Here is a 13,538-nt window from a genome sequence, read left to right on the forward strand (position 1 = left end):
CTGGGGATGTTTGCTTTTCTTACTTTCAATCAGGACATAATATATTAAATTTTTTAATTGTTTGATTTGTTTTACAATGATGCAGTAATTTGTAGACTTAATTTTCTTGTTACCTTCTCTGGTACATTCTAAGAGAAATACCTTTGAAATAATGTCTTGCATTTAAAGGGAGACTTTGAATCTTCATACGTCAAATTGATGCACAAAATGAGATGTTATTCAAATTGTTTTATTTTGACAGCAAAATGTCACTTCCGCTCCTACGGTAGCCTGTGGGTTACCTTGATAACAGCAGATTGACACCAGTTTACTCCACCCCCTTGACGTCACCAGGCCATGATTTTCGCGCGCAAGCCACTTAACAGGGTCAATGACAGATCACAGTCTGTGTTGATTTTAGTACAGCTTCATGCACTCTAAATATCTTGCTTTTAATCCAAACCAGCCCTTTGAAAGCAACTCTCTGAGCTGTATCTGGATGCTCCTCTGTCCTGTCAACTCACGTACACACAACGTGCAAACACATGCAGGCTCATGGATTGAATTGTTTATTCTATTCTTTTACACACATGCACACACACTCACATACTCAGAATAAAAGCAACAGACTGTCGTCATATTTGTATTACATGAATAAAATGAGTCTCATGGGCAGCAATACGTCCAGTGCAAGATCCCCCAATCAAATAGATGACAATCAATTAAACAGAATCACCTTAACCTAAACGAACGACCTGTGTGCAACATTACACATCACACAGCAGCCTCTACATGTACCAAGCCAGTCAGGTACATGTTCCAAAGCTGCTACATACTGGAACAATCTACAAGGGTTTGGCTTAAAATTGTGTGCAAGTTATGATTCAGCATACAAGCCATTACACTAGACAACGATGGAACCACAAAGTGGTTCCACACCATCATGGCCACGTGTTCCAGCTGAGGTGGTGACACAGTGCACTTTCACATGCTCCCTTATAATCTTTTGGGGTTTAGTTGGTCAGGTGTCTTCAGGGCATTCATTGGCAAAACCAGACCTTTCCTGTTGATCATTTGAATCAACAACATATAAAGATGCTATTTTCACCTTAAGGCTGCACTGATTTTAATGACAAAAGATTTTAACTGCGTATATATTCGACTAGAATCTGTTGCTGTAGTCTGTCTTGGGCAGCAACATTTACTATTTGTTGCTAAAAATAAACCTTCATACACATCTTGTCTAATTGTGTCATTAGAAAACAATATTACAATAAATCTTACAGTAAACCCTGTGACACTCGGCCACAATGAACGTGCACTGATAGGGAATGTGTAATGTGAAGAGCAATCTGTACTTAAGAAACAATTGCACATTACTTTAAAAAAAAAAAAAAAAAAGGAAAAAAGGTATGTCAGTTTTCAACCTCTGAACACTGATTCGATATATAATATATCCAGGCTAGAAGAAATAGAGTGAATCCATGGTTGGACTATACAAGGGCACCATTGGCTGTATGCTGTGTAGGTTGGGGCATCAGTAGTTACAAGGCATTCATGGGGTCATGGGGACATAGTCAGGGTGTTTTTCCTCTTGGAGTCCCGCCGTGGGAACGGCACAAAGCTTTTCACCTCTCTGAAACATAACCCTGTGGGCAAAAGTGGAAAACCATTTGTTTTCTGCAAGTGCAGCATGTCCACAACTTCAACATTAATTTAGCTAGAAAGTCATTAAAGGCAGACTGCATGGCTTTTTAACATGCATTATTAATTACCACATTAACAGATGCCCTGCAACCGAATGTGGGTGTAGTTGTAAATCATTTAAAATGGTCAACACTTAAAAAATATGACAAGTGTGTTACTTCTGTTTATATTTTATCATATTACAGCATAAAAATGTCTTCTACATTTGAGAAATAACTGTAAACAAATGAGACTATAAGTGATATTTTTAGAAAATCCATTCTGTGAGATCTGTCAGTGACTATACAAGCAGGCTATATACACACTACTCAAATCTGCATATTACATTATGGCAACTTCTTCAATAATGATTGCTTATTGTTTTTCACTCACGCTTCCACTCATCCAGGGACAGTGTGGCGTTATCATAGCTGTCATCGTACGGAGTTGGCTCAGGGAAGTCGTCTGGGTCCCTCAGGCTGTCAAAATATGGGTGCTCCAGAGCTAGTTCAGCTGTGGGCCTCTCGTCGCCGTCCAGAACCAACATCTTCTCCAGCAGGTCGATACCTGCAAACGGTCAGATGTACAGGATGACGCAGCAATTTGGGCAAAAAATACAGCCATCAAATTGTATGTCAGTCAACGTATGAAACATTTTTAGTGACATTAGCCACATTACAGGTTGCTGCACGCTTTTCAGAAGAAAATGATTAGATCACAAGTCCACAGAAAACAGAGTACTATTCGTTTTGTACCTATGTAACATAGCAGCTGATTCCAAAAGACACAAAAAAGAAGAAATTCTGGTGCTGCCAGATACAAAGAATGTACCAGTTTCTCCTGTTCTTGACCTACCTGACACCTATTGTTTACATCTGTAAGTGGAAAAGCCTTCATGAGCACGGTACAAGGAGAGTTACTATGGGTTACATCATTCAGAGGAAAAAAAAAGTGGTACAATGAACTTTGTAAGCCACTGAAACAGATGATTAAGATGATACTGAAAACAACAATGGTCTGATCTACAACTGCTGTGGTGCACCAGCGCTGTGGACAGCAGTAAAAGACTTGTCCTCATACTAAACGTATTCAAGCGTGATAAACAGGTAAAAATAAAAATCTGTGGCTAAACTCACCCTTTGCACTGGCTCTGGGGAACAACGTTGAGAAGTCTTTTCTGGGATAGCGAGGAAGGCCCTTCACATAATTTTTGGCCTGTTTTTACAGATGGAAGAGAAAAAAAGTTAGGCGTCAAAACCAAATTTGACATTTGATTTTGCAGACATACAGTACGCTATTTTGTATTTCACCTGTGGACATTTAAACAGATCGAATATTTTCCGGTTTTTCCGTTGAACTGGGCTCACAGTTCACTGTAATATATACAAAGAAGCCATGACTGTCAAAGCAATACGTCTGGCAAGAAAGGATTACTTTTCCACTGAAACACAACTGTACATCTGTGCTGAACCAAATGATGCTGCAGCTATAGACTCCATCACCAATGGTCTCTTGGCAATTAAAAAAATGGATGAGCAATAATTTCTTGAAGTTAAATGAGGACAAAACTGAAATTCTTCTACTCTGTCCTTAAACAAACACGGGGAAATTAACTCCCTGGATTAAATCTGAGGTTACACATCTTGGTGTCATCCTAGACTCAGATCTAAGCTTCAGATCCCACATCAGCAAATTGATGGAAACTTAATGTTTCCACCTTACAGACATAGCTTACGTACAACCATTTTTAAATCAAGATGCTGAGAAGCTGATTCACGCCTTTATTTCAAGCCATCTTGATGACTGTAATACATTATTTACTGGCCTCCTGAAACACACCACTGATACACTGCAGCTCATTCAAAACTTTGCAGCTCAGCTATTAACCAGAACCAAGAACAGAGAGCACATCAGTCCAGTTTTAGCTGCTCTGCACTCACTTCATGTAACATTCAGGATTGATTTTAAGGTCCTCCTCCTCGTATATAAAGCCCTTCATGGACTAGGACCAAGCTACATCACTAAGTTCCTCGTTTATTATTTGCCTCATGCTTGTGCTGCACTTCTTTTCTTTTAAAGTGTTGTATTTCACTTGATTTTATGTATTCGGTGTAATCTATGTTTTACTAATTTAATGCTGTGATTTGATGCTTGGTTCTTATTTTTTCATCCTCGTTCTACTCTATGTTTACATATATTTTAATATTTTAAGCCAGGACCTTCAGCGTGCACTGGGGCGGTTCGGAGCCGAGTGTGAAGCAGCTGGGATGAGAGTCAGCGCCTCCAAGTCCGAGGCCATGGTTCTCGACCAGAAAAAGGTGGCTTGCTCCCTTCAGGTTGGGGGAGAGTTCCTGCCTCAAGTGGAAGAGTTTAAGTATCCTGTTCAGGAGTGAGGGAAGGATGGAGCGTGAGATTGACAGGCGGATCGGTGCAGCGGCTGCAGTAATGCGGTCGCTGTACCGGTCTGTCGTAGTGAAGAAGGAGCTGAGCCGAAAGGCGAAGCTCTCGATTTACAGGTCAATCTACGTTCCTACCCTCACCTATGGTCATGAACTTTGGGTCATGACCGAAAGAACGAGGTCCCAGATACAAGCGGCTGAAATGAGTTTCCTCCGCAGGGTGGCGGGACGGTCCCTTAGAGATAGGGTGAGGAGCTCTGTCACCCGGGAGGAGCTCAGAGTAGAGTCGCTGCTCCTCCACATCGAGAGGAGTCAGCTGAGGTTGCTCGGGCATCTTTATCGGATGCCCCCTGGACGCCTCCCTAGGGAGGTGTTCCAGGCATGTCCCACCGGGAGGAGGCCCCCGGGGAAGACCCAGGACACGCTGGGGTGACTATGTCACTCGGCTGGCCTGGGAACGCCTCGGGATCCCCCCGGAAGAGCTGGGGGAAGTGTCCGGGGAGAGGGAAGTTTGGGCGTCCCTGCTCAGACTGCTCCCCCCGCAACCCGGCCCCGGATGAAGCGGGAGAAAATGGATGGATGGTTTTATGCATTATGTTTATTTTTTTTCATCCCTTTTATCATGATCAGTGGGTTTTATTCTCCATCTTATTTTGCATTCATCTGTTTTTATGTCCATTCTGCCCTTTTTATGTAAAGCACTCACTTGGTGCATGTGACTTCCTTCTTGTAAAGCACTTTGAGGTGCAATTCCTTTATGGAAGACGCTACAAATAAAGTTTCTTCTTCTTCTTCATTATTATTATTATTATTATTATTAAAGGTGTTCCTGTAAAATTCAATGAATCATTCAATCATCTAATTACCTTGTTGAGGTTAAAAAATATTCTATAGAAATTTCAATGTACGCTCTGCACCTTGCAAACATGATAGAAATTAAGCTAATTGTACCACTGAGCCTAAGTAAGCACAGAAACGTTAAACATGCAGGTAAACAATGGTGCACCTGTCACTCCATTCATTATTTGTGTTTATAGTGTGTTACTTGATTTTTCTAAGAAATGACGTGAAAAGGTACAGACTTATGTCAGATCGACTGACTGGTACAGACATGTGCTTAAGATGCTAATTGTAGTATAACATTCATATTCATACAATCACTTTCCATGTCTTCTTCTGCTACATGTTTTTGTTGATGCCCTCACTCTTCCTATAGTGCCACCCTCAGAACAAGTCTCACATTTTCCCTTCCTACTAGTTGAATTTAAAGACGGGCAAAATCTTCAGTATGTTGTTATTGTTGGATGTGATGTATGCTGCAGCCTCTGAGGGCTGCTCGTGGGACCTCGTGGGTTTCAGTGATGGATTTAGTGCACCGTGTTCCAAATAAAATTCAACAGCTTTAAAGTTGGTGAATAAAATATCAGCTGCTGGGATACAGTGATTTAAAAAAATCATCCAGTCAAACTATAGTTTCATGATATACATAAATATTTATGACACAAACACTTTGTCCTACCTCTAGACTGTCCAGCTTCTGGATGAACTCTGGTCCAGGTACTCCAGTCACTTTCATGATCTGAGTCAGCTGGTCCATGTCTGGTAGTACAGGGGTTACAATCAAGGATTTTTAAACCTGGGACGTCCCTGCACTTCAACAAGCAACCGTCCACTCGGAGGCAGTGGAAAGCAGGGTTTCCAAGCACGTCCATAAAACAGAATAATGAGGTAAACTGAGAGGCACACGATGAAACAGTGACAGCTTTATTTGCTGGCAGGCATTGTAAATCAGGAAAGTGCATCAGAAGCAAACAACAATATTAAAGTAAAAAAATGCAGAAAAAGCAATATGAAATGTAATATAGTGCAGGAGTCGCTGCGCTGGATGCCGCCTGAGGAAATGTTGCTTTTGCTGCATGTAATATACTATACCTTTTCTGATTTACAGTGCCCATCATCACATAAAACTGTTTAATCAAGTGGCTTTCAATCACATTTATTATTACAATGATTTAATAAGCAACACTAAAAATTGATCGGCATCATACAGTTCATTTCCATTTCTGTATGCTGAAACCGATGTCATTATTCCGCATTACACAGGCCTCAAAAGTTACAAGGCCAGAGAACGGGAGAAGCAGATGAAAGATACAGTCTTTTCCTTTGAAGAGGGTTTTTCCGTTGATCATTTCTGCCATGATACAGCCCACAGACCAGAGGTCCACTAGAATAAACACCAAAGACAAAAAACATCAGTCAGAACCTGAGCAGAAGACACATCGTTAAGAGTGTTTGAAGTCGAGCAAAGTTCCCATTAACAGAGAGAGAGAGAGAGAGAGAGAGAGAGAGAGAGAGAGAGAGAGAGAGAGAGAGAGAGAGAGAGAGAGAGGATCTATTGTGCTGTTTAGGTCTGAGAATACTTGGTGAGTAATATGATCCCATGAAGGGTGTAAACTTGCCAGAGTTGCTTTCTGTGCCACATTACATTCTGTAGAAGCTGTTTAGAAAATGAAAAAGCACTATCTCCAGCAGAAATATAAATCCCGGTAAAGCCAGTTTCCCTGCAGTGACAGCTCTCAGCGCTATCAGGCTGCTGTCAGACGCATCTGCGTCAACTGCTAACAGATTAAGAGAAAAAGGATTTATTGTCAGAATGACACCCATGCAACTTCAAATGTCATGCACTGATGACAGGATTCTAAAAAAACGCTGACCCGTAAAGTAGCATAAAAGCCACTCCAAAAAGACGGACATCCCTGTGAGTGGAGTTAGGATGTTTTCACACGACACACAGGGAACAGTTAGAGCACCGACAGGCCGACTCAGTACTGAGACAACAGCAAGGACGGAGGTAAGAATATGTAACAGCTACGATTGTCTTGCCAGTCTGGGTGTAGTGCATCCAGTTCAGAATGACCTCAGGCGCCCGGTACCAACGGGTCACAACGTAGCCCGTCATCTCAGCGTCAGTACTGCGAGCTAGCCCGAAGTCCAGGATCTGCATCAGAAGCAAAAGAACCGATCACAGTCTGGCTGTAACAGTACATTCCCTGTATATTGGGAATTTTATAGCATATATTGGGAATTTTATAGCATATATTGAGCATTTTATCACATCTACTGGCTGCCGCAGCAGCCCTGTCATTTAAGTTTTATGTTTTCCTTGTACAGTCCTTCAAGCTACAAACCTTCAGTTCACAGTCTTGGTTCACAGCCAAGTTTCCAGGCTTAAGATCCTGTAAAAGAAAATGAGCTGAGTGATGGTTACTCATTGCACATAGTGATTAACAGAAAATGATAGTGTTTGTACTGTGCTGTATCAAAACTAGGACTTAGTGCTGGAAGTCCCTGTGGCCTAACATGGCTCAGCTGCTCGCCTCAATGCAACTATGGGGATTTTAAACAGGGATTCAATGCTGTGACTCAACTATAAGCTGACTATAAGACTCACTGCAGCATTTCTGCAGAGTCATTCATAAAACACTGTGACATAACGTGTGATAAGCGCGGCACTGTCAATGAGTGTTCATGACACCTCAACTGCATTAGTAAACACAGGACTTAAAGCAGGGTAGCACTTTAACAGAGGAGGGCTGACTCACATGGTGCACTATCATGTTTTCTACAGTCTAAACACACACATTAACACACAATCAGCTGATCTCATACAAATATTCACCAACACACACTAGTAGCTTAGTCAATACTAAGCTAATCAATAATAATGAAAACATGCAAAAAGAAATAGCTAGACTGCCTAAGTATTTGTAAGTCTCCTGTGGTGACAACAAGAAAATATTATTATTATTATTTAATAGCAGATCCTGCAGGCTGAAATCCTGCATACATGACTTCTACATGTCTTCAAACAACGACAAGAATGTGAAATGCTGCTCGAGTTATTTTCAGCAACACGAGTCTGTCTTAACAGTGCCGCTGAAATGTCCCTGGGTGTCGCACTGCTAAAAATCCAATCATATCAGCCTGCTGTCTAACCCTGCTTTTCCCTCCTGCACAGACACACCCAGTCTTGGCACTGGTGCTGAGGGTGTGGACTAACATCTCCAGACATGCTGTCGGACATCAAAGAGTCAACTCATCCTACCTGTTGGGGCAGAGTTTGATCTGACTCAGTAACAATGACAAATTAAATCAACATTCCCATGTCTCTCTCTCGCCTGGGAAGAAGTGCATGTCTGCTGTCTGAGGCAGAATAATGTGCAGAACAAACCACTGCAGAAGCTACCATTTCTTAATAGCAGCCTGAACACAGCTGTTTTTTTTAACCTAAGCTCTAATGTCAGCTCTCTACACTGACATTTAACTTGTACTTACCCTGTGGATGATTCCAGCCTTGTGAATATACTGCAGAAAGGGAGAGACAGTGCAGGTAGCAGACATTCAAAAGTATGTATGTGGTATTTATTAATGCAGCTCTTATTGAAACTGCAAATGAAGTTTGCGCATGGCATATGAAAAACACCTATGAGTTATTATTATTAACTACTTGTACTTTTTCAAAATAACCTTTAGTACCTCTCTACTATTCCAGTCAAATAAAATCCATCATGAGTTTGTGTTATGATAACTCATTTAAGGCACAAAAGGTTGACCCTTCATTACATGTGCATGTTTTTCTAGTTATACTTCCTGTTTTCACGATGCCTCATGATAAACATTGTATGTTTCTGCATGGCAGCCCTCCCCGGCTCACCCTGAGTCCACAGAGCATCTGGTAGACGAGAAACTGGACTTTGTCTTCTGAGAGGTGACCTCGCACCTTCGACAGGTCAGTAAACATGTAAGGCATCACCAGGTAGCTGAGAAAAAGCGAGGGAGAGAGGCAGAGCGAGCAAGAGAATGGATGGAAAGAGAGAGATGGACAGTCTATTGAACGGTCCAAACACCATACAATTACACTATACAATAATCCTGGCTTTATTTGTCACCTTGGCACCTCTAGAACTATACGTCATACTATTCAGTCAAGATCACAGCTGATGACAACATGAAGCTGTCCTCTGCTGTTAATGCTGTAATCCTTGCCTTTTCATGCTTTCATTAAGGAGCTTAGGGTTCTTCTTAATGTTTATGTAACACTCATGTTTATACTGTACAACCTTCAATACATGAATCATCTTTGCAGTATCCTCCTAATTTGCTGCAGCTAAAGATGAAGTCAGCACAGATTACTTCAGCTCACTGTCTAATCGCTTATATTAATAACGAACCTGCTAAGTTTTATGACGGCCTTATTTTTCCACATTAGAGTTCCTTCATCCACACCTCCGGTTCTCACTTGATTTGTAGGTTTTGGTCTATATATAAAACGCTCATTACTGTGAAACCCAGCTTCTTCTTCACTGCAAGCAATATACACACACTGTGTGGCCAAAAGTATGTGGACGCCCCATTTTGCCATCATATGTGACGAATAACATCACAGAAATCTTAGTTTCGTTTGCAGGACGTCTTGAAGCTACAGCGTATAATTGTATTTTAGTCAACAGCATATTAGCATCCATGGTTTTAGAATCACATGTTGAATATTCACAGTGGGTATAATATCTAGCTGTCCTGAAACATTTGTCCACATAGTGTATGATATTACAGTGGGCCTTTACGTCATCCACCTCCAATAATCAAATACACACACCTATCCTGATAAGCTTTAAGCTGAAAGTCTTTAAATGCACACGATGCACATTAGACCACAACCTGCAGGCTTTTCTTCAGGTGAATACTAACCCTGCAGGTCATCAGAGGCGCGGCCTGTCTCTGCCTGTGGGCTTTGCTAATATGGTGAAAAATACTCACAAGTCCTGGATGTCATCGAGGCTTGAGGCAGGTGTAAACACATCAAGAAGTCCTATCACCTAGTTGGAATGAAAGCGCAAGGTGACGAATATAGAGGCCGAAAACACACTAAAAGTACAGTCTGTATTGGGAAGTCGGAGACATGTTGGGCTAAATCAACTCACATTTTCATGCTTCATGTGTTTGAGCAGGCGGAGCTCTCGGTAGGCCCTCTTAGCAAAGATCTCTGACTGGAAGGGCCTGTGGAGCTTCTTGATGGCCACTTTCTCTTTAGTCTTTTCGTTAATTGCTGAGCTGTGGTGAATGATGGAACAACAAGTCATTAGCTCGGCCCTCTGAGTCTGTGAGACATGACACGATGGTCTATTTTCAGGTTTCACTCTTGCTAAGAACTTCTGCAGGGATGGAGGAACTGTTCCCTGAGACCCGTTCTCTGACTGAGTGAGGGGGCCTGTGATTTATTGAGCATCAGCACGTAAATGTTTGGCAGCTCATGATGTGCATGTTTGCAGTGATCTGCAGGGCCCCAAATCGTAGGAGGAAAGGCTTGTTAGGCTATTTGAAGCCACATCCACCAACACACATTACACACACCACTTGTGCATAGTGCTGCAGACAACACTGATGCACTAATGTAGGATATTAAAGTCAATTTTTCAAACATCTACGATAAATACAGCATGTCATCTCACACATACAGCACTTATGAAAGTCTTCTCTTCCTATACTTGCAGATTCAGTTTATGACAGATATGGCAAAATTACACATAATGGCGGTCGCTTGATCCCAGTTCATCAGATGGCGTGTCTCTAAAAGGTCGGACATTTTAAGCTTTAACAGACCACAACTCCCACACTGTGATGCTGAAAAGCCCTGGTAACCACAGTTAGCAGGCCACTACCTTTGAAGCCTCATTGGTCAGTACACAGACAAATAAACACTCATGCTGTTTACAAAAATGTGTGTACACACACACACACACACACACACACACACACACACACACACACACACACACAAATATATTTTTATTACATATTTTATTGTTATATATTTCTATTTTGCAGTGCAAAGAATAAATAGAAGGGAAAATGGACATTGTGTGGTCGATGACAGCACAATGGTGGCAGAGCAAAGAAGATCCCATACTGTAATATTCAATGACATGACAAGGAGCTGACGTTCTATGATTACACACACTATTAATACTATAGAAATGTTTAAAAATATACTTTATCAGTGTTTGATTGGTGGTTAGTCAAACACCTCTTAGGTTGGTGAGGTTCTGCTGGGGGAACATGGACTCATTCATGACCAGTATTTCTAAAATCCTGGCTCCAGCCCTGAGTGTAGATTACAAATCCCAGTGTCAAACAGGCTTTAATGACTCTAATACAAACGTATCACCACACATGTAGCCTTAGTTGACCCAAACACTGGTTTTATTTATCTAGTTAACCAGATAAACAACATCGTACCGGCAAATAGATAATGTTGAGTGATGTTGGGTGTGCCCAATGTATTACTGCATTTGCTTAAACAAACATGTTAGTGGGCTTATTTGGCATTTACTATTTTTATAATCTGTAAAAATATACATATACATAGTTGTTTGTTTCTAATCTGTATCTTGTAAACTCTTATATTTTATTTTTTGACCTCTCATGCCACTGATTTTTATGACCTGCTGGCTGTAACGACTAAATTGTGGGATCCTATCTAATCTTATTTTATGTCCATTAAATTAATTTAATATCTGTACCATGGTACTATACATGCATACAAGCAGGCATAAAATACGTACAAATATGCAAAATGCTTTCTATTGATAAGCAGATGGATGTGCGAAGGTATTATACAACACGATGCGTTTCAATCACTGTCTGCCTGTATGAAAGTGCATGTAGAAATCAAAGTGGGAAGTGGCCATCTTTAAAACTGACACTGTAGCTACATCTCATCTATTACTGAGCAGGTACACACACACACACACACACACACACACACACACACACACACACACACACACACGGTACGTGTTATTATGCGCCTTCATACTAACACAGGAGTGTGTGCTGGCAGGTGCTTTAAGGTGAACTTGCTAACATGAGTTAGTAGCTTGTCATCAGTGTTGACAGTGTGTTGGTGTACACTGGAGACCATGAGCCAGGCCCACCATGAGCAGCACGAAGCTACTATTAATGCTAATAATATGAGTGCTGCTCGGCTAAGACTAAACACTGTTAACACACAGTCCAGCCCCAGCTACGACACACACTTCGTGCAGGTTTCAGTAACGTTAAATGACAAGTCACTCACCACACCGAGCCGTACGCCCCGGTCCCTATCTGTTTGAGCCGTGTGTATTTCTCCGGGACCTCCCACACCGTGCTGTTGATTTCCTCACGGGAGAAATGTGCCTGAGCCTCCATAGCGAAGAGCAGAAGGCGAAGGCAGTAAAACTTCTCCTAAACGCCTGTCAGTTGTTTAGGTGGTAAGGCAAAACACCAGTTGAGTGTGAGGCACGATGTCCTACGCATTACTTCCGTTACAGGTTTTCAAAATAATGTCCGTGTGGGAGTGGAGACCGCTATCTCAGCTAACATGTCGCGCCATCTCGAAAAAAACAAAACAAAAAAAAAAACAAAAAACAAAACAGACTAGCACATAACATGCATACATACAAAGCTGATTCATATAGCCAGCTGTAATTTCTACTTGAGTCTTTGGCATTTTTTGTTCAATTAATGTCAATTTAATAGCGACTATAGGTTTTTTTCTTAAAGCAAATATATTCACCGAACATTAATTTTAGTTTCTTGCTTTATACATGTTTCGTTTGTCTTTTCATTTTTAATTTCAAAAAGCTATATAGACACCCCCAATTTCACTATCCATGAAATAAGTTTTTATTTTGAGGGCAAAATCATCACATTTCCGGTATAAATCCGACTGTTTGTTGTGGCCTTGATTTGGCACCACGGTGTTATGCTGTCGGTAAGCCACAGTCATACCAATATAGTAGATAATAGGTTAAGTAGCCTGGAGGACTTGACATGCAGGTTCATGTCTTATCTTAGCAGGAAAGCATTTCAGTGTAGAAAGCGTCATCCACCGTGTGGAAAATATCCTAATGATGTAAACACCATCCAAATCCTCGGTGTGCAAAATCGTACGCCTTACTTGCTGCAACATGTCAACATGACTCGATTTGCTCCCACCCACATATAGTAGGTGTTACTTGTCATGAATAATTACAGTACATTGCCAGAATTTTCTGAATCATGGCACCTTTCAGCAGGACATTCACATTTACAGGCATGAACAAAAACATGTAAACTAAGCATGAAATTTGGACTTTGTGCACAAATACACTGCAGGGTTATTATCAAATTAATAGATCATGCTTACGAACCCTTCATTTCTAGTCACAGCCCTTCCACAGATGGTGTATTTAGTGTATTTATTTCCATCTGAATGGACATCCTGTTGGATCAGATTAGATTTCTGTGGAGCTGGTGATATACATGCGTGATAACAGGCTCCATGATGACTACGTTGTAGGCTTTTTGTTGATGGTTTTTTTTTTTTTTTTTTCTCAATAAATCTTTAATGTTCTCCATAAATCCAAGTTAATTTTGAATTCAATCTCATGT

General features: G+C 41.1%; 1 protein-coding gene across 1 annotated transcript; it reads right to left on the minus strand.

Moving 5' to 3' along the window:
- Nucleotides 1-532: 532 nt before the first annotated feature.
- On the minus strand, nt 533-12,442 carry mapk13 (mitogen-activated protein kinase 13). Its single transcript, XM_070969496.1, has 12 exons — nt 12,202-12,442; nt 10,046-10,175; nt 9,882-9,940; nt 8,779-8,884; nt 8,400-8,429; nt 7,253-7,300; nt 6,948-7,062; nt 6,217-6,288; nt 5,584-5,663; nt 2,802-2,880; nt 2,059-2,232; nt 533-1,628 (listed from the first exon to the last, which is right to left on the minus strand). Exons 1-12 carry the CDS (start codon nt 12,312-12,314, stop codon nt 1,543-1,545), a joined length of 1,092 nt encoding a protein of 363 aa, XP_070825597.1. The 5' UTR covers nt 12,315-12,442; the 3' UTR covers nt 533-1,542.
- Between the last annotated feature and the right edge of the window lie 1,096 nt (nt 12,443-13,538).

The sequence above is a fragment of the Chaetodon trifascialis genome, chromosome 8, assembly GCF_039877785.1.
Source record: "Chaetodon trifascialis isolate fChaTrf1 chromosome 8, fChaTrf1.hap1, whole genome shotgun sequence".
Taxonomy (NCBI): domain Eukaryota; kingdom Metazoa; phylum Chordata; class Actinopteri; order Chaetodontiformes; family Chaetodontidae; genus Chaetodon; species Chaetodon trifascialis.